The 19,877-nt window shown below is 42.2% G+C and overlaps 2 protein-coding genes across 2 annotated transcripts in view; both read right to left on the bottom strand.

The window, feature by feature from the left end:
* The window catches only part of sntb2 (syntrophin, beta 2), a 35,326-nt gene extending 23,761 nt beyond the window's left edge, over nt 1-11,565 (bottom strand). Inside the window, exon 1 of the mRNA XM_085280743.1 lies at nt 10,570-11,565. Coding sequence (XP_085136869.1) covers nt 10,570-11,299 — 730 coding nt within the window. The 5' untranslated portion in view covers nt 11,300-11,565. The remainder of the gene's footprint in view (nt 1-10,569) is intronic.
* Nucleotides 11,566-16,340: 4,775 nt separating this feature from the next.
* The window catches only part of spire2 (spire-type actin nucleation factor 2), a 57,211-nt gene continuing 53,674 nt past the window's right edge, over nt 16,341-19,877 (bottom strand). Inside the window, exon 15 of the mRNA XM_085280749.1 lies at nt 16,341-17,553. Within this exon, the coding sequence (XP_085136875.1) occupies nt 17,244-17,553 (310 nt within the window). The 3' untranslated portion in view covers nt 16,341-17,243. The remainder of the gene's footprint in view (nt 17,554-19,877) is intronic.

Here is a 19,877-nt window from a genome sequence, read left to right on the forward strand (position 1 = left end):
TCACTAACCGATGGGTGATGTCAGCCTGGCTACCTCCACCCCTTATATAGAGTCCATGGCCAAGACCAATTAAAGACCAGCAACTCCTAAATCAACGTTCCAAGTCAAGACCACCTAGTACAAACTCTTGGCGGAGACAGGTGGGTTTTCCAAGTATCTGTTATAGATTGGTTAAAAAGATTTTCCCCTCCTTCCGTTTTTCTGCCAGAAATAATCACTCTTCCTCTTCACAGTCTGCAACTTTGTGATAAAACACTGTCTTCCTTTTCTATCGTGGCAGGCAGATTCAGTGCTGTCTGCCTCTGCTTCGGTGCTGTTGGATGAACTCATTAGTTCTGTAGACCTGTCGCTCAGCTCCACTTCTGCTTTTAATTAGGCCTATGCACAGAGGACTCTCGCCTCTGTTCATGTATCGGTGCGTCTGTATGTTTCTACACTAACGTGTGTGAAGGAAATTCCCCGGAGATGCCGACCAACATCCCCGTGAGTCTGGCTCATCTGCCTCTCTTCATACCTCACTGCCTGCAAGGAAAGAGGATGCACGGGAAAAAATAACATGTAGAAGAGAAAGAGTCTGACTCGACACATATTTAGTTGTGGCAATAGTTGTGGTACAAAGCTACCAGAGAACTACTCTTCTTTACCACACACACACACACACACACAGAAGTAATCATCTCATGGTATGGCTGAAATAATAGCTTACAGAGCAGCAAGTCACTCAGTCAGACCCCAGCCTCTGGATTTTCCCCCCAAACTGCCCAGAAATTCCCCTGTGTTTTGGCCAGCAAACCTCTCCACACTCGCTTTTGTCTCACTCACTCTTACTCTCTAAACTCCGCTGCTAAGTTGCCTTTCTGTCTGTCCTGTTTTCCTCAGTCTTTCTCAATCTTATTCTTCTTTCCACACATCTTTCACAGTCCCACCTCTAGTTTTTCACCCTCTCTCTCTCAATTTCTTCCCTCGAGTGTTTCTGCCAGAAACATAATGAGAACAATGTGTCAGAAAGCAGATCCAACAAAGAGTGTGCGCACACGCGTGTTTCTGTGTACGATGTTCTCGTGCAGTCATGTCTCCAGAACACACAGCTGCAGTTACACTAACATGTATGAATAATTCTATTTTTTAACTAGTTGCTGATGGTTATGTACAAAGGGTTAAAAGAACAAGTCAATACCAACAAGATTGTAGCTAAATCTACGGTCAAGTCCAGAGTCAAAAAACAAGTCAAGAGCAAGTATTCTTTCAAAACATCAAAAACTCAACAGTATGAAGTCAAGTTGTATATTCAGAGTACAATCCAAGTTTAAAAATCAAGCTAAGAACCAGTAAGCTCCAAGTCAACTCCCACTACAAAAGTGCCAAAACTTCAGCTAATACGAAAGAGTGCCACGTCAAGTAACAGTTAAAACCAACAGTTCAAAGAGCCATTCAAACCTATGATCAAACCAAAAGTTAAATAAAGTGAAGTCAAGACCAACAGGTCACAAGTTTAGTCCTTGGGGAACTATAAAGCCCAAATCACATCGCGAATTTAGTCCAAAAACTCCAAGTCAGGCTCAAAATACCCAAAGTCAGGACCAACAAATCGCCCCAAGTAAAATATATAAAAAAAAAAAAACAGAGTCATGATGAGCGAGTTCCAAAATTTAATATCAACAAAGTCCCAAAAGTGCTGATGTCCTACTCACATTCTTGCCAATGAAAGAGTCAAACTCATAATAAATGTTATAGTAGAAAAATATTTTATATCATAAATCATTTGAATTAGTGTTTATTTTAAACATTTGAGTCTTTGATTTCAATTTGCCATTTCCACAGTGATGATAGGTACTGCTTTAACATTTAAGGTTGCCTTTAGCTATTGGAGGCAATGCTGTCAGTACACAGCAATCATTTATGCTAATGCTGGATTTACAGCATTTTTCTTTTAAAGCAGTGTTATCCATCACGTGATTCGCAGGATATTTAACACACTGGATTATCCCAAAATACATTCCATTAAGGCATTTTATCTATAAATGGTTTTCCAATTTATTTGGCATACCCAAAGGTCAGTGCATTCAGTGTATGGCATGAAAGTGTATTTTTATCTGTGTCAACTTTCTACCAAGGATAAAGCAGATTATGGACAAAAATAATCACATTCACCATTGTTTGCGACTACTAAAGATTACAAATGTCTACCTGTCATTGCTGCAGCGGGGCACAGAGTGATGCTGGTTTAGCTGTAGTAGGTTCTTACAGAGGACAAGCAGGATGCTTTCTGGTGTAGTGGAGCATTAGGCTATGCAAGTCAGTCACACATGAGAAAAAAAAAGTCCAACCTTTCTAAAAATTGAACGCCTGTCAAAGCAGATGTAATTGCATGAAAACCACAATGGCAGGGCAATGAGACCAGACACACCAGAGCTTATGGTTAGAAGCTCAGCATTCAGTATTCAGACCAAATGCTGCTCTCTTATGTCCTAATGCCACAGTCACGCTGCAGCATGACCAAAGTTACTGTGGCCGTGTGTCACTTGGGAGCCTATTGCTGCTCAAATGGCTGCTCTGAAGACGGAGACATGTCTGTGATCACTCGCAACCACATTATCTTCTAAGGGGCTTTGTAATAAAGAGATGTTAAGACTTAGTCAGTCTGCTACCAGTTCACAATTGAATGGGACCAAGTTGGGACTTACATGTATGTATATCAAAAAACACAAATCAGTAGTTGCAATCAAAAGTGGTTACCAAGAGGTTCAGGTTGTTGCACAGCCAAGAGAATAGACTTTAAAGCAAATTAATGCAAAACAAATACACTAAACAACAACAAAGAAACAAAGACTGAACAACTACAAACTCTGATCAATTGCAAAAAGAAACAAATCGCTACAAAGTGACTTGAAACAACTATAAAGAGATTCAAAGAGCTGCAAATAAACTCAGAACACCTGCAAAGACTCAAAATAATACAATCCAAATGCACCCAAAACACTTGGTGAGACTCAAAAGGATGCTAAACAGAACATCTAGAAACAGGGACACAAATTAAACACAAATAATTGCAAAACGACTACAAAGAGATAGAAACCATGTCTGCCCTATGCGTAGTAATTTAGTGTCACTCTGGGGGTCTTGGAAGGGTGAGGGGCCTCAAACATGTCTTACAATGTCGCTCTGTCAGTGCTAATACAAACATGTCTTCCTAATTTCATTTTAAGGTCATTTATAATTCCCTTGGCAGCTGGAAACCAGAGACTTATCCTCAGATTGGTATCAAAGGCAACAGAGTTCAGAGCTGAGAAAGTGGCGGTGGCCTATTTCAGGCAGTGCAGACTCATGCTCCGTGGCAGATCGCACCCCGTGAGGACAGTAAACGCACCGTCGGCTGAAAAGAAAAGAACCGTTCCTCATCAAGGCTGTCCCCGTTTTATCAATGCCCTTTGTGTCTGTTTTTTTTTTATTCCATTCAATTACTCACAAAAGGCTCATCTCGTGTCTCCTTCCACCGAGCAGAAGGCTAACCCAATAAGATAGAAAGGACTGCTGCAGCAAGCTTCAACTAATCATTTGGACATACGGGATGTTGTGTCTTCCAGTCAGCTGCTGAGGGGAGGGGGATTAATCAGCAGCGTGTCATATCTGGATTATGTATGTCATGCATTAAAAGGTCAGGCAACTTCAGTGTGCTTATCGAGACCTCCCTACCTGTGTGGCCTTGGAGGGTGAGTTCAACCTCGTGCAGCAAATGGCCTCAACTCGTACTCACACGCAGCCTGTGTTACTACAGTGCAAGAAAAAGCAGGATGCTTAGGATTTAATGTAAATTCTTCCATAAATTCTACTTTACAAAGCTTTAATATTTTCAGTGACAGTGGAGTCCAATTCACTGCGATCCACTTAGACCTCAATAATGCAAGCAAAGTAGAATTTCCAAAAACTCAGAAACGAACAAGTAGTCTAGAGCTTTATTAGGAACACTCGTTCAACAGATCAACAGCACACATATTGCATGGCACCGACTCAATGCATTTAGGCATGCAGACATGGCCAAGACAAACTGAGCATCAGAATGGGGAAGAAGAATTGCTTTAAAAGACGTTGAATGTGGCATGGTTGTTGGTGTCAGACAGGCCGATCTGAAAGTTTTAGAAACTGCTGATCTCCTGAGCTTTCCCACCACAAGCATCTCTGAGGTTTACAGAGAATGGTCAAAAAAAGAGAAAAATATCCAGCGAGTGCCAGTTCTCTGGGTGAAAATATCTTTTTGATGTCAGGCATTGGAGGAGAATGGGAAGATAGTAACTGAGATAACCACATTACAATCAAGGTATGCCGAAGGGCATCTCTGAACCCATATCACATTGAGCCTTGGGCTACAGCAGCATAAGACCATACCAGGCATATCTGCTGTCTATGATGTCACAGATCCAAGAGTAGAAAAAGAGTGTCTGAAAAAAACTATAAAAAGTGGATGTAGCCACTGTGACACCACCCACAGGTTTGTCAAGTCATGTTTTGAAGCCACAAGCTGAATGTTTGCACTGTTGCCAGCTTGGTGTTTTGAAACCAGGTGTGGCAAGTGAGGGATGGATCTGACTGTGAAGATGCCGCTCATGAGTACACCCTGGATAATCCTCAATTCTGACACTTAGAATGCTAAAAAATGACAAAATATTTAGTGTGATCCAAAAAGAGTGTCCGAAAGCGTATACTGAGTTCATGTTAAGGTGTTGTGTGGATGTCCCATCAGCTTCTCCATCATGGATGCTGGGGTTACTAAGTAACCAAACAAGATTTTTCCAAGAAGAACAGCCCAAGAGTCCTGTGATAGTCTGGTTACCTGTCCTATGATGGCTGGGAAAGGCCGCCTAATCTGGATAAGTGGAAAAATGGATGGATGGCATACTTTGTACAGTTAAATAAATGCCATGGTTGCTATTGCCACTTCAACTATAAGTTCCTGTCATTGAGAATAGTTCTGTTATAATTACTTTGTGTTTTACATCAGATGTCTTATTTTGTCTAAAAAGTAAGTCTAAAACACAAAACCATTAGAGTTCAAAGAAAAGCATCAAATCCATATGTTTGAAGAACCGGAAGCCATTAAATGTGCTGCATTTTTGTTTAAAAATTGCCCAAATGATCATTTAACTACTCATTGATTGACTAATTGATGCAGTTGGACATCCTCCCCTGTAGTGCAGATGATAAAACTTACATAAAGTGTGGTGGAACATGTGGAGCAGCACGAATCATGCAAGCCGGACCCACCAGTTTTGACCTTTGCCCTACATAAAAACATGCGAGCGGAGGTCAGGAATGTGGGGCTCCCGTGCTAATTGTCTGAACATTTTGGAGGTTTGTGTAATGTGTACATGGCAGAAAGAGTCTGGAAACTCGAGCCTCATTCTGGCTCACTGCTGCAGCGGCAGAGCCACAAACAACACAGCTCACTGCCGTCAAACTGGCAAACAGTGACAGGCAGCTGACACATTCCTAGAAAAAGACCTCTCAGTCTGGACTGTAGATGCATCCGGCACATCTTCCTGTGTGCACCCGAGGGTGACTGCAAATGCTTTTTATGTTGATATCAGATCCAAAAGGCTGGTTTCCACCAGAGGTTTCGAAGTGATAATTATTTCTGTGTTACCAGAAAATCCCGATACCACATTCACAAAGACGCCTAAGCTTTTATTTGGCACAACGGAGAGCTTAAAAACAGGCCTCATTCTGACTTTAGTGGAAATGTGTCACTCATTGATCAGTTCCTACAATCACTGCTCGTCAGTATTCACCCGGCGTTCATTCCAAACCATTAAACACTGCATTTAGCCATTCCCAACTTGAAGTTTCCGTATCCCAAGGGCTCTGTGGCCAGCAATCCATTCTTTTTCCATTTTTTCTAAAGATTGAACAGTTCAACGTCAGTGCACTTTTAGGCTCTGAATGCATCTCAATGAAGCTCTGTGGAGCCACATAATGAGCCAGTAAACAACACATTCTCAGCCCACACCATAACCCCATCTACACAAATTATGTTTTTAAGGTTTTACGAAGTCTAACCAGGAGTCACTGAAGACTATTGCAGCTGGCAAATATGATTGCTGTAGACTAATTTCCTGTCAGTTGGTTTCACTGACTCAGCTCTCATTTACCTACAGTGTGCGTTCAGGCTCTTTTATCTGGAGTTTAGTGGGTGTTCAGGCTTGCTGAAAAGTGCGTAGGTTTTAGGAAAGCGTGTCTGCACACCTAACCTTTAGCAGACCTACCTTTTGTGGAACTGTAGGTGTGATAAGCATTCTTATAAATACAAAAACTTTTCAACCACCTGTTTCCCACATCAGACGGCACCAGTTAGTCTTTAAATAAGTGCGGTTTTCAAACTTAATTAAATTCGAAAATAAAAGAAAACTACAAGTGCTGCTGCGCGTCGAGCAACTCTCGAAGGCGCTTAGTTTGAAACGTAAATGAAGTTTAATTTCAATGAGCGCTTGGACACAAAATCTGCGTGTTTTGACGTGCTGCAAATTAAAAGCCATTTAGATTCCCAATACTGCAAGTACCATGGACTTCTTTGTTAAAATAACTCTGCTTTAGGTTTTCCTCCACAGGTGTTTATTCCTTGTTAGCTTATCAGCACCAGAGGACACTATTTTAGTGGTGTCCATCTACACCATGATGATTTTTAGATCCTCTTTATAACCAAATTGTGATTTTATGCCATATTTCATGAAAGCACTCAAATACCTATGTTTATGCTTCTATTTCCTGCAGTCTGGTCTTGGGAGCGCATTTTCAAATAGCAGAAATCACACATCATGTGAGTTGTGTGTCACATGACTACCAGAAGAATTTTACATGCAACTCTCGTTTCTCTTGACACCCTGCTGAAGATTCCCTGACCCCTATATTTTTTTTGATGGTAAAGACAATGAGCTCGATCATCTTGGTCAATATTAAGATCAGTGTAATGTAAAATTTTGGTGTGCTTGTTGAAATTGTATTTGTTGATCCTCGCTTAACTCCTAAACTAAAGTGCTTCCTCTTGTTGCCAAAACTTGTTAGGAAGTCAGTTTGGGTGTGCTGGATTTGCAGTACAAAACGAAAAGAGACCCCCCTGTGAAAAGGAAGCCTGCACAGTGATTGTTTTGTTCTGCTTATGTCATTTTTTTAATTTCTGGAAGCCATGATTGTAACCGAATAAACATTTCTATTAATTGCACAGCCGTAATATACACCTAGCAGCCTGACACCTTTGAAGTCATTGTTCTAGTAGACCGCCAAATGTAAATGAATGTCATTTACTCTTCTTTTAGCTTTGTTTTGGTCTCCACCTACTACTTGGAGAAACATCTGGCTGTGCAGCTTCTATAGCCTTTGGCTGTCTGCCAGAGGCTGACGAGTGAACACACCAAATGGGCTGTCAATCTAAAACAAGCATTAAAGATTAAAGACACAAAAGCTGCTCAGAGCTGTAGTGTTAGCTGATAATTCTCTCTAATTCTGACACAGCGGTCAGCACGTCACAATACACAGTCTTTTGAGTCAAAGCCAGAGCAGTTTGAAACTGGTTCAGACCATTTTTTTTTAATAAAAACATTTTTTTTTGTTCTGGTGCACTATATAAATAAAAATAACAGCCTATTAAATTACATAAAGTATGTAAACTGTAGGGATGGGTATCATTTAGGTTTTATCCGATACCAGTACCAAACCGGTACTTTTGAAACGGTGCCAGTGCTTAAACGGTGCTCAAACCGGTGCTTAAAGAATGGAGAACACACAATTTGTACAAAAACCTCTCATGTTTAGCTGGTTTTTTTGTAAAAAGATAACAATGTTAGCCTTTTCTGCAGCTAGAGGGGATTTATGGCATCACTCTTGGCTGGAAGCAGTGCTTAATCAATGGGAGAAAAAAAACAAAAAAAACAAAAACAAACTTTGTCCAAAAACCTCTCATGTTTTCCACTTTTTCTTTGGTCATTTTAGCCTTTTTGGCCAGGATGAAGGGAGTATCTGCCATCAAACAAGAAGACAGCCGCATGTAGCTATGATGATGTTTGCTAGTTCACCTTACACGCATTAATGTAATAACGTGGTTAGCCTACTCAACGTAAATTACACACGAACAACATTAAGCTACTCACTCAGAGAAGAACGGCTGCTGCTGCCATCATCATCATTTCTGCTACACTGGCAGGGCTAGGGGCCAGGACTCTACTCCTCCGGTTTTTGGGGGATGTTGCTAACTCTGCGTCCGATTACAGACACCACACCCGCAGTAGATGTGCACGGTGTGAGGTCTCGCAGCAAGCTATCAAATACGGTGCATTTCTCGGCTTTTAACAAAATGCTATACGTCGCCAGGTGTTTCATCAGATTCGAGGAGTTACCTCCTTTGCACAGTATCACAGTATCACCTTAAAGCACTTGTTGCAGGCTGCTGAGTTTGCATCTTTTGCTGTGAAGTACAGCCAGACTTTTGACCGCTTCGCCTTGGGCGTTTTTAATCTGTAGCTTTGCTCTAAAAGAACGTACGTACCTGGACCCGCCTACTACGATTGCAAAGGTAAAATGATTGGCTAGAATCCAAAGTGTATGACATCTCAGGAAAAGAAAGCACCGAAATGTGCGCTGCTTTTCGGTCTGGTTACTACCGTTTATGTCGGACACCGGTACCCATCCCTAGTAAACTGTGGATAGAATAATGACATGGGAGATTATTTAGCACAGAACTAATTTGAAATAGTATGTTTAGACACTTTGTCATTCGTCACAAACCATATCGTTTGGTGACATTTGTTTAGTTGACTCTATGAAAAACATTTCAAGATAACAGTCTGACACGCATAAAATTTTACTTTTGCACCAACGAGGTGATTCCCAAAGAGCTACAAGCTGAAAACTTGGTATAGCTCAACATGGTGTGCAGTCTGTTCTCAAAGATTTTGAAGAAACTGGACAAGTGAAGGACAAAAGAAGAAGTGGTAGTTCTAAAAAACAATTTACACCAGATGTTCTTAAAGAAATAGGGGATAACTTCCTGCAAACACTTATCACAGCACCCAAACGATGCATCACACCCTTCAGCTGAAAAGAAAAAAGCATTGTCAAATTTTGAAGAACCATTCAATATGACCTGGAAGGCATTTGATTGGTAACGGCTTCATTTTTCAGCATGGCAACCAATGTGGTATCATCTTAACGGAGAACGGAAGAATCAAAAGGAAGCAAACATCCAAAGAAGACTTTGAATGTCCTTCGAGACCCCTGGAGAACTATTCCTGAAGACTACTTAAAGAAATTACAAGAAAGCTTGGCTGAGAGTTCAGGCTGTGCTGAAAAATAAAGGTGGTCACACAAAATGGTGACTTTCAAGCTTGTTAGGATTGTATAACACAGCCTTATAGACTGTGTTACTGTGCATGTTTGCATGTATTTCCTATTTTCCCAGCAAAACACAAAGAACTGAACGGTGGCTCAAGACTTTTGCAAAGTACAGTACATGCAAATATTTAAATTTCTAAGACAAACCAAAAATCCACGCACGTTTTATGTTTTAATTCAAACTTCTACAAATATATATTTCTTTCTCAAGGCATGAGAAAGAAAATGCCTTATTCCTGTTTTCCACATTTTAAATGTGGAAAAAAGGAATTAGACTGAGAAATTCCTCAGTGTTCCAATTTGAGGACGTGTGTGCACTTTCTGAGACTTTACATTTATGCATTTTTTCATTCATATGAGATAGAATATTGATTTATTTTTAATTTTATTTTTATATCGCTAAATCGCAACAGCAGCCGACTTAAGCCAGTTTACATTGTAAGGCAGATACATTACAATAATAATATAGATCAAGTCTGTTTATCACTTTCTGCCGACCAGCACCTTCAACCACAGACAAATCTCTGCTCGTGTTTACTCTGACTTCTCATCCTTTAGTAATCCACAACTGTTCAGACACAGAGTACAATGTATCCAACTCTGACTGTGACCACAGCTGTGGTTACATTCCTGTTTACACTAATCAAAGACTCTCTGTTCTGTTGATATTACTTAAGCCCTGCTCCTCCACAGCCTCCTCCTCCTCCACGCCTCCTAGTCATAGATCAACTGGGATTGTGTGTGTTTATGTCTATATTATAATGTGTTATGCAAACAATTATGTGTGGTGAAAGTTACAAACCCACAGGACGTGTGTGGAGCGATCCAAAAAGAGTTTATGGCACTCTGCACCACGCAGTGCCATGAGGGAGCGATGTGGTGTGCAGATTAAATTAAAAGTATTACTCCAGAAGTGCTTTTTTAAAACTCAGTCCTGCTGTGTAACTGGCGACTTGTGCAGTTTTCTTTTTACTTGCGTGCTCCAACATGTGACGTGTTTCCACAAATGGTTTGAAGCTATTAATCCAAGTATGGGAACTGCGCTCACCTTTCGAACACGTGCTGGAATACGAAGACCCGGAGCTGAACTGAAACCTGTGAAAGTTCCTGGAGATGTGATAGAGGTGTGCAGCCTGACCACAGGACTCTAATCTCGGCCCTTTCAAATCCCCGCTCTCGCGTGGGCCAACTTACCCTCCAGCGTGACTTCTTTGCCTGCCTTCTTGAGCGCCTGGACCGCCTGGTCGTGCGTTGCCTCCCGGAGGTCGTTGCCGTTCACCGACAGGATCGCGTCGCCCACCCGGAGAGCCCGGCTCTGGTCTGCGGCGAGCCCCGGGAAGATCTTTGAGATGAGGATGGGCATCCTGTTCTCGCGCCCCCCCTTAATGCTGATCCCCAGCCCGCCAGACTCCTGTTTGACAACCCGGACTTTGCGCACAGCTTCCGAAGACCCGTCCAGGCTGACGTGGAAGTCGCCTGGTCTCGACCCGAAACTGGACCCGGGGCTGCCGTAGCTGGAGCCGGGGCTCCCGAAGTCTGAGTTAGTGCCGTTATTCGGGTACTTTCCAGGGCTGTTCATGCTGTAACCGCCGTCGTACTGACCCCGACTGACCCCCCCGCGCCCCGGGCTGCCACTGCGCCCCCGACCCCCGTGGCTCTGGTTCTGGAGTTGGTCCTGACCCGAGGAATGACCGCGGCCGGGGTTCCCGGGACTTGTTCCCGGGTCGTTTCCGTTTGACATGCCATTTCGCAGGCCCGCCGAAGAGTTGCTGTAGTCCCAGTGATTGGTCCCGGGGCCGGTTGCCTCCGCGTCGGCCGTCAAAGTGAGCGTTTCTCGGGTGAGCTCGGCGGTCACTCGGATCCAGCGGTCACGGAGCAGAAGGTCCAGCTGTCCGTTTTTGTCTGCTCGGGTCCAAACTGCCATTCCGGGACGGTTAGCCTGCTCCGAGGCGGGCCGCTTTCACACTAAACTCATCATCAACTTTTTCCTCTTTTTCAGAGCGCGCACAAGCAGCGACTAGGCTCCACGGGCCCGCATTGACACACCCACTCCCGCCGTGACTGCAGGCAGAGGTGGGGGGAGACAGAAGGACTCCCAGAACACAGAGAGAGAAGAGGAAAAGCACAACTGGCTGTGATGTGCCAGCTTGTTGTTGAGTTCAGGCTCTGAGGATGTCCAACTTCCACTGGAAGTTAGAGCGACTGAAACGAGAAAGCTTCCTGTCAACCCTTTCAAAATAAAAAAAGCGGTCAGAGTAGACGGCTCCTGCCAGTGCAGGAAACCAAGAAAGAGAAGACGAGGCTCAAAATATGGACTAAAAACACTGACATAAAAGAAAAAGGGCAAAAGTCCACAAGAAAAAGCAAGGAATTAAGATTAAAATTCATCATATTTCTTTAAAGAAAATATATAAAACATAAAAATAAATCACACAATTAAGACCCCAAGTGAAAACATAACAAATTGAAGTCAAAACGATTTACATATTAAGTCCAAATTTATTTTTTTTATTTTTATTTTTTTTTTTTATTTATTTATTTATTTATTTTATTTATTTATTTATTTTTTTGCCTGTCCCGTTTGGCTCTTTTGCCATCAGAATTGTTGTCTAAAGGCAAAGAAAGATGCCCAACGGATTTACTTTACCAAATTGACCATCCCAGCCTTGCCATAATGGTCCATTTGATTCACCTTTTATTGTTTATTTTATTTTCACTTACTGAACATGGGACAGACTTGACTGGGGGAAAGAAGGGGAGAAAGAAAGAGGGAAAGAGAAACAGCTGAGAAGAGGGACGGGGGAGAAGGGCAAAAACCAAAAACCAACAGAATGAGCAGAAAAAGAAAAAAAAGAAGAAAAAAAGAAAAAAAATGCATATATCAATCACCTGGGTCACCTGCTGAGAAAGAAAAAAGAAAACAAGCAGAAGAGAACAAGAGTAATAGAATAAACAACATCACAATGATATATGGGAATATGACAGTAAATACTAAATATTAAACATTATTGTGCAGCACATAAGATCAACAGAACACAGTGTGCTTTGAGGTAGGAGCCAAAAAGGGTGTAGTTTGTGGGTGTGATCACCCGTGTGTACACCTGTGAGCATGGACGCGCTTGTTTTTTGTTTTTTAAAAGGTTCCTTCATGTAATGATCTGCTAGAGGGTGTGGGGGGGCCACAGCCCCGTCCTCCAGGGCATGAAGCAGGTATGGAGCTGATCAAAACTCCAGACATCCAGAGGCCCCCAGAACACAAGAGACCAAGGAAGACCAACAGAGGGGCAGCCGCGCCACTGTCCCAGAAAGAGCTGAGGAGAGTCCCAGATGAGGGCTCACTCAGCAGCTGCGGAGTAGAAGCCAGGGGGAGTTGCAGTGACGCGCCAAATTAACTGGTTTTAAGTTACATTTTTATTTTATTTTGAATGAACTAATATTAACAATAATAATATTCATGACAAATAATTAAATAATAAATAACCAAGAATTAAAAAAAAGTTTTACTTTTTAAAATCCAAATTTAGTTACCAGTCATTTGCAGTCTAATTTCTGACTTACTAGGTCAAAATTACAGCTTAAGTTTGTGTGAGAGAAACATCTGACAAAAAATTCAAAATTTTACTAGAAGTACAGAATATAAGATAGTTAATATTTTCACTTTGAAAAGTCCAAAGTCAGTTTTCAGTTATTGTTTGGGAGCATTTGGAGCCAATATGAAAGATAAAAATATTTAAATTAATTGCATGAATTATGTAAATATAAAAAAAAATATAAGCCACTGAAGACAAAACTTGTAAAACAGTTTAAACTTGTCGTGATAATAAAGGTGTCCTGAAACCCAGAGCCTTCATTAGGTGGACCACATACTTGAACGCTTTTATTCTGAAAGTATAATCACCCACCTTCCTCTTTTAGTCCCCATAAAGCAGCTTGGACTCATGCGGCTTGTCAGAGTAAACTCAGAGCTGGATGACAGGCACACGCAGCCAATGGACACGTAGACCTGTAGATTATTTATTCATGATGGCAGAGGCGGGGAGTCCATAAAGCCATTATGGATCCACTGAGTAGTGGGGACAAAGCCTTCTTAAGTTCACTCACTGCGGTGACTCTATTAATGGATCCTGCTGCCTAATGTCTACTTTGATAGTCCCAGTACTACCTCACATAGTCAGATAGCCGTAACTACAGGAGCAAAAATATAGCTAAGTTATATAAACTCCAACACCAATAAATAATATGCATCAAAACCTGATATATGTTTTTATTTATATTTGATTAATAAAATACAGGAATGTCTCTCTGTTCACTATGAATGTGGCATGGGTGTTGATGCCAGAGATTTTTCCACTTCACCATCTCTGGAGTTTACAGAGAATGGTCTAAAAAAGAGAAAATATCCAGTGAGCAGCAGTTCACGTTGATGCCAGAGGTCAGAGGAGAATGTCCACACAGGAAGGCAACAGTGAGTCAAATAACTACTTGTTACAACCAAGGTATGCAGAAGAGCATCCCCGAAGACACAACATGTCAAACCTTGATAGGAGATGGCTACAGAAACAGAAGACCACACCAGGTTCCTCTCCTGTCAGCTGAGAACAGGAAACTGAGGCTACGGTTCCCACAGATTCAGAATACTTTATTAATCCATTAATTTAATTATTTTTTAAAAAGCACTCTGTTTATTATTATTAAAATTAGACTGTGGTAAGATCATCATTTTATCTTGATAGCTACTTTTGTCATTTATAATCTGCTGTTTTATCCGTAATCTGAACCAAAGTGGGTTCCACATTAGAGCATCATTAGTTTCCATTATAAAGACATTTTTAATGCGCTGTGGAGGAAAAACCTTTTGTTCCTCATGTTCCATATCCACATCACTTGTGATCACAGTATGATAAGTCATCATTATTATTTTAACTGTTCTCATTATTACCCTCTGGCCTGATGGAGATCAGTGATAGTATGACAGGATTCTTAACGTTTGTACATTAAAGACATTTTCCTTTTACAGCAGCTAATCCGGTTACTGTAATCAGATGTTCCTGGTTATTAAGATAATCACAAATTACATGAGGTTTCCGAGTTGTTAGCAGAGGCTGGACTAAGTGTAGGTAAATACAAAAATATTTGTGTTGGTGAGACCTACAGTGTCACAACATGACTTCTCCACCCTTGTGTCTGTGCTCTTTGCCACCGGCAGAGTCACATCTGTGACTTGATTTACCTTCATCAATTTTGAATGAAAGAAGCTCAGCTGCTACATCAGTCATGTTTCCATAGATCTTTCTGTGTGTAGATAAAACAACAATACGCTCGCTTTCAAAAAAGGGTTCAACATTATAACCGTCATGAAGGCAGGGTTTATTGTAGGACTGCTGCACCGACTGCCTTCAGGCATGTTATTCTATTCAAGTGAGATCTCCGCAGTTAGCAGGTGGGTTGTTCAGCGGTTCCAGTCTTTAAGTAATACTAAAGTTGTTAATTTGAATTTTGGATTTACTTTTGTCTTACATAGAAAATGTTTTCTGGTAAGGTTTTTAGAGCTTCGAGTCTCTGCAACTTTCCCGAGACACTCCACCTGTGGACTGAAGGTTTGAAGGTGAAGTCCCAGGTTGTCCAATCCCAAAGCTGGATCCAAACCATGCCAGAACAATCCTCCCACAGCATGACAGTCACCGGATCTGGCCTGTGCTGTCCTCAGGAAGTACACCTCACATGCACTTGCCCGCTTGTTTAGAATATAGCGAAGGATAACTCAGCTGACTCTGTCAGTTTTTCCACATCTGTAAAGAGCAGTGATTGTTCTACAGCATCTGAGGAAGAGCCACCCATCTGTTTTCCCTTACATGTTCCAAGCTGGAGCGTCAAAGTCGTGAAACAAGCTGTTTCCTCATTTCTGTCCCATAGATCCACACGGCCGTGTCACATTATTCACATTGTCCTATTGAAACCGCATCAAACTGCTTCACCCGTCCTCTGTTACCCCAACAGTGATTCTTCTGCCACAATTCCAGCTTTTCCTCGTGACTTCTGAGAGAATAATCAGACAAATGCACTGCAGTCTGAGAGTTGGTGCACTTTAAGGCCAGCATTTACATGTATGTACTGTAAACAGCTGAGCATCATGAGCAGGTGAAAGAAAACTGTGAGAAAAAATGGAAAACTACCTGCCACAATGGAACCCTTATTTTTTTTCTTTCCTTTGTAGCTGGCATTTGTTTGTTGTAGAGTTTAACTTTGGAGCACATCTGCCAGCCAGTCTGCCTGCATCTGCGCTGGTTTCTTCCCACAGTCTCAAAACACTCATGGTGTGGATGTGATTGTGAATGGATTGAAGTGGATGACCGGTTAGATAAATTGATACTTAAGTATTATCAAAGTAACTCCATCCATGTGACGTTTACTGCTTTACAGGGACATGTTCAGGTCACATGACAGGACGGTGAAGTTGCTCACACGATTTCTGTGATTCTGTGATCTTTATTAATTCCTCAGAGTAGCAATTTTAGTCCACTAAATGGGTTCAAATTAAATTTCTTGAAAGCACTACTTGAACATAAAAGGGTTAGTTCACACTGACGATGTGTGTTTGGATGCGTTTACAAGCTGGTGATGCAGTCCTGAGTACCTGCGCCTCAGCAGAGTGTGTGTATTCTCTCTATTACATAAATGTAGTGTGTATCTGTGGTCCCACTCATTTATTCAGAATCTTCCGTTAACTTGTAGTGAAATAATCTCTACCTGCCTGCTTATTCCTTTCACGTACTGCATTAGAACCACAGATGTGTCAATTTTTAATTTTTTAAAGTATAAATGATCCGTCAACAAGGTCTTTTACCCACCTGCTGCTCAAGAACAGGCACTTTACTCCTGAATTATGAAGCAGCGTGTTGTGTTTATTCGTGAAGCTCGGGTCTACTGAACACGTCAAACAGAAAAACTCGGAGACGCAGCGCTGGTCGTGTTTGTCGTTAGATTTTATTGCAGCCGAGGTTTTCTTAGTGTTTACAAAACCAGAGCAGATTGCAAGCGTCCACGGGGAGTGAAGGGGGGCGGGAGTTTCACATGAGCATCGTCACGCTGCGTCAGTTAAGGGTGCAGCCTGCAGCTTCACCCCGTTACATTCACAGTGTCGCCGCTGTCGAAGCCTCATCCAGCTGGAACGGGAACTTTTTGGATGATTATACATAAACGCTGAGGGTCGTGTACAAGCTTTAAATTTACAATTCTGTTTCTCTAAGTTACATTCAAAACAAAAAACAAGGCAACCACAGAGCGCTAAAATGAGATGCTGACTCTCTGCTGTGCAGCTTTCAACCTCACCTCCACCCTCTCTCTTCTCTCTTACAGCACCCCCCTCCCCCCGGCACTCTCCCGATCTGCCCTCTCCTCAGTCTGCAGCTGTGAGCGTCGGGGAGTGTCGTAGTGCTGTTGATAAGGCAGAAACAGAGAGAGCTACTCACTCAAACCTTAAAAGGTCAAGAGCTCTGTGCATGTGTGCATTTGTGATGGGTAAGATAAGGAAGATAATGCAGCTGTGTGACGGGTGAGGCGGTGGTGTGTTGGAGTCTCTAGTTTCTTACTAAAAAGGCTCGAGATACAGCCCGAGAAAATTTGTTTTTTAAGCTTTATATATCATAGCACAACCATTCAACCCAGTAATATTTAAAGAACCTTGAAGCACCTCACTGGATCGAGTGTTCTCATTACGATTTATTGGAGCCAATCAGATGGCTCGCTGAGTCGTTACTGCTGTGCATGAACCCACTAGAAGCCTAGTTTGTCTGTGAATGTGTGCACAGTGTCCATCAGTCTGCTCATTGGCTTGCATTGTTGATCGTCTCGGCGTGGTGGAGCTGCTCTTAATGTTGGGAGTGGGGAGGGAGACACTGTGGCTGAGGGAAAGGTGGAGGGTGAGAGTTTGCTTGAGGGAACGCCTCGACTTGGGACTGGCGTTGCAGCTGTGGTCTCTGAGCAGCAGCAGCAGCAGCAGCAGCTTTGGCCTCCCTCTTGGGAGTATTGTTGAGGATGTCCAGGCTCCGGCGACTGGAGGAAATGACATCGGCGACGAATTTGGTGCATTCAGCACAGACGTCCCGCAGTGTGCAGCCGTGAGCGTACAGGTGGGGGAACTCCTCCTCCACTGAGCGGCGGGATAAGCTGCGCAGCGACCTGCAGAGGAGGGTGGAACAGTTTTATTAGAGCAAACGTGAGGCATTCAAAGAAAGCCGAATATAAAACTAAGGGAGATTTCCATAATGACTACATGGTTCTTTAACAATAATTTAACTCAGGGGTGTCCAACTCCAGGCCTCGAGGGCCGGTGTCCTGCAGGTTTTAGATCTCACCCTGGATCAACACACCTGAATCACATGATTGGTTCATTACCAGGCCTCTGGAGAACTTCAAGACATGTTGAGGAGGTAATTTAGCCATTTAAATCAGCTGTGGTGGATCAAGGACACCTAAAACCTGCAGGACACCGGTCCTCGAGGCCTGGAGTTGGACACCCCTGATTTAACTGCACATCCAATAAGCACTCAGGGCCATCCCTCACACCCCCAAAACAAAAATGTTTTAGTTCACAAGCCATAAAAAACTGAGGGCTGACCCCCCCTCCCTTATGACTTACAAAAATAAAATGCTTTTTTAGATATTTAATAAACCACACATGTTGTGGAAAAGCTACAGTACTACTTTAAGTTTTTCTTCTTCAGAAAAAGCCACTAATTTATTTCTCTTTTTATTTATCTATTTATTGGCAGCACTTTTAAAACCAAACTGACAACAATGACTGCTCAGCAGAGACACATCAGCTGAACATCTGGAAAGACGGAGCTACACTAGATCTTTCCAAGCTTATCCAAAGTGGCTGAAATATAAACACAGACATGCAGCAGCGCTGGGGCATCACAGTCACTAACGAGGAGATTAAGGTCAGCTTCTCTGATTGAAAAAAACCAAAACAAAACAACTCGCTGTTACAAAACTCTGTGTGTTTCTGTGCACGGAGCCGCATGGTCGGGTCTTGGTGACAGGTGTTAGAGAGCGGCTCAGCACAGCACCACGCCAGTGGCCCATTTCTCTCGTCAGCTCGCTGTTTGGCTCTCTCTGTCCACTCTCTCTTCCACTTCTGTCTTCACAGGGCCAAAAACAGCGAGGATTTTGATGACAGCTGGGTAATTATTACATAATGGCTGCTTAGAGGCCCTGGAAGAGGCACTGCACTGATTACATAACTAAAGAGAGAGAGAGAGAGAGAGGGGGAGGTAGGTGGAAGTTGGTGATTGGATTGAGTAGGCAATCTGCGATTGGTTGAGGTAAGCACAGAGGCTGGTGCTGCTTAGGCTCGAGAAGGTTAGCAGTCATTGGCTTGAGTTAGAGGCAGACTTAAATAGATTTGACCTGTTTTTCCGTCTAGGTGTCCACTGTCTCGGGATTGAACCTGAGCAGTGAGCGGATGACAACACTGTGGGGAAACTGGTGTGTTGGAGTCCAAATGTCAGGTTGGCCTCAGGTTTGGAAACAAAAAGGTGTGCAGCTCAGAAGGTAGTACTTAACCTAGCTTAGCTACGCCAGGTGTTTCATATTTGCTACATGGCTTTTTGAGACCCATGTATCTGTCTGTGCAATAAGTTGCACAAAAATGCCAGAAGTAGCAGATATGATACAAATTAAACCTCAGATATTTAAATTAATATTTAATTTATTTTTTAAAAATTTGAATTTTGGGGCAATTGTTTCAGGGTCCAGGCCTTACAGGGATTAAACCTTTGAACTTCCTTATCAGCTTTGACGAGCTTAAACTAAGGCTGTAAACATGTTAAAAAGGACCTGTTCTGCTTCTTTAGTATTCTATGTAGCACTGCATTATTCACATTTAAAAATAAAACAAAACCTGAAAACATTTTTCTCTTCTGCCAGCTCCTCATTTGAATCTGGGCTTTCTTTCCTTTCTTTCCTGAAGCCTGCAGAGGGGCAGCAGGCATTGCCTGGGAGAGTGGGAGCCTTGAAGTTCCAATTCTAAGTTAATGTTATCAGAAAATGGCAACCAGAGTTATTATAGTTTTCTCATTAGTTTTTATTTAGAATTTTTGTTTTAACCCTCTCGAGGCAGGCGTTGCCGATTTGCACCAGTTAAAAACTAACAACCTGATTACCCCACATACATATTTTATGAGTTTTTTTTACTCAGAAGGACTGCATGTTACTGCAGGACTTGGTTGTGCATTAGCAACACAAAGTTTAATTTGAGCCTGAGAGGGTTAAGTTCAGTTTGTCTGCCACAGCAGATTTTCTTGTTTCAGTTAGTTTTAGTCTTTTTAATTATACATGTATAGAGGGCAAATCAGTGCAGGTATCACAATCAAAACAAAGAGCATATATATAATATATATAATCATGTATAGACATCCAGAGTCTATATTAACACATCCATCATCAGACAGATACTAAAACATTTCCTTGGTATATTTTTTATTTTAGTTTAGTCAGTT

Source organism: Mchenga conophoros, linkage group LG7 (genome assembly GCF_057382185.1).
Source record: "Mchenga conophoros isolate Kocher_MC1m ecotype Shallow Benthic linkage group LG7, M_conophoros_male_GT1.1, whole genome shotgun sequence".
NCBI lineage: Eukaryota > Metazoa > Chordata > Actinopteri > Cichliformes > Cichlidae > Mchenga > Mchenga conophoros.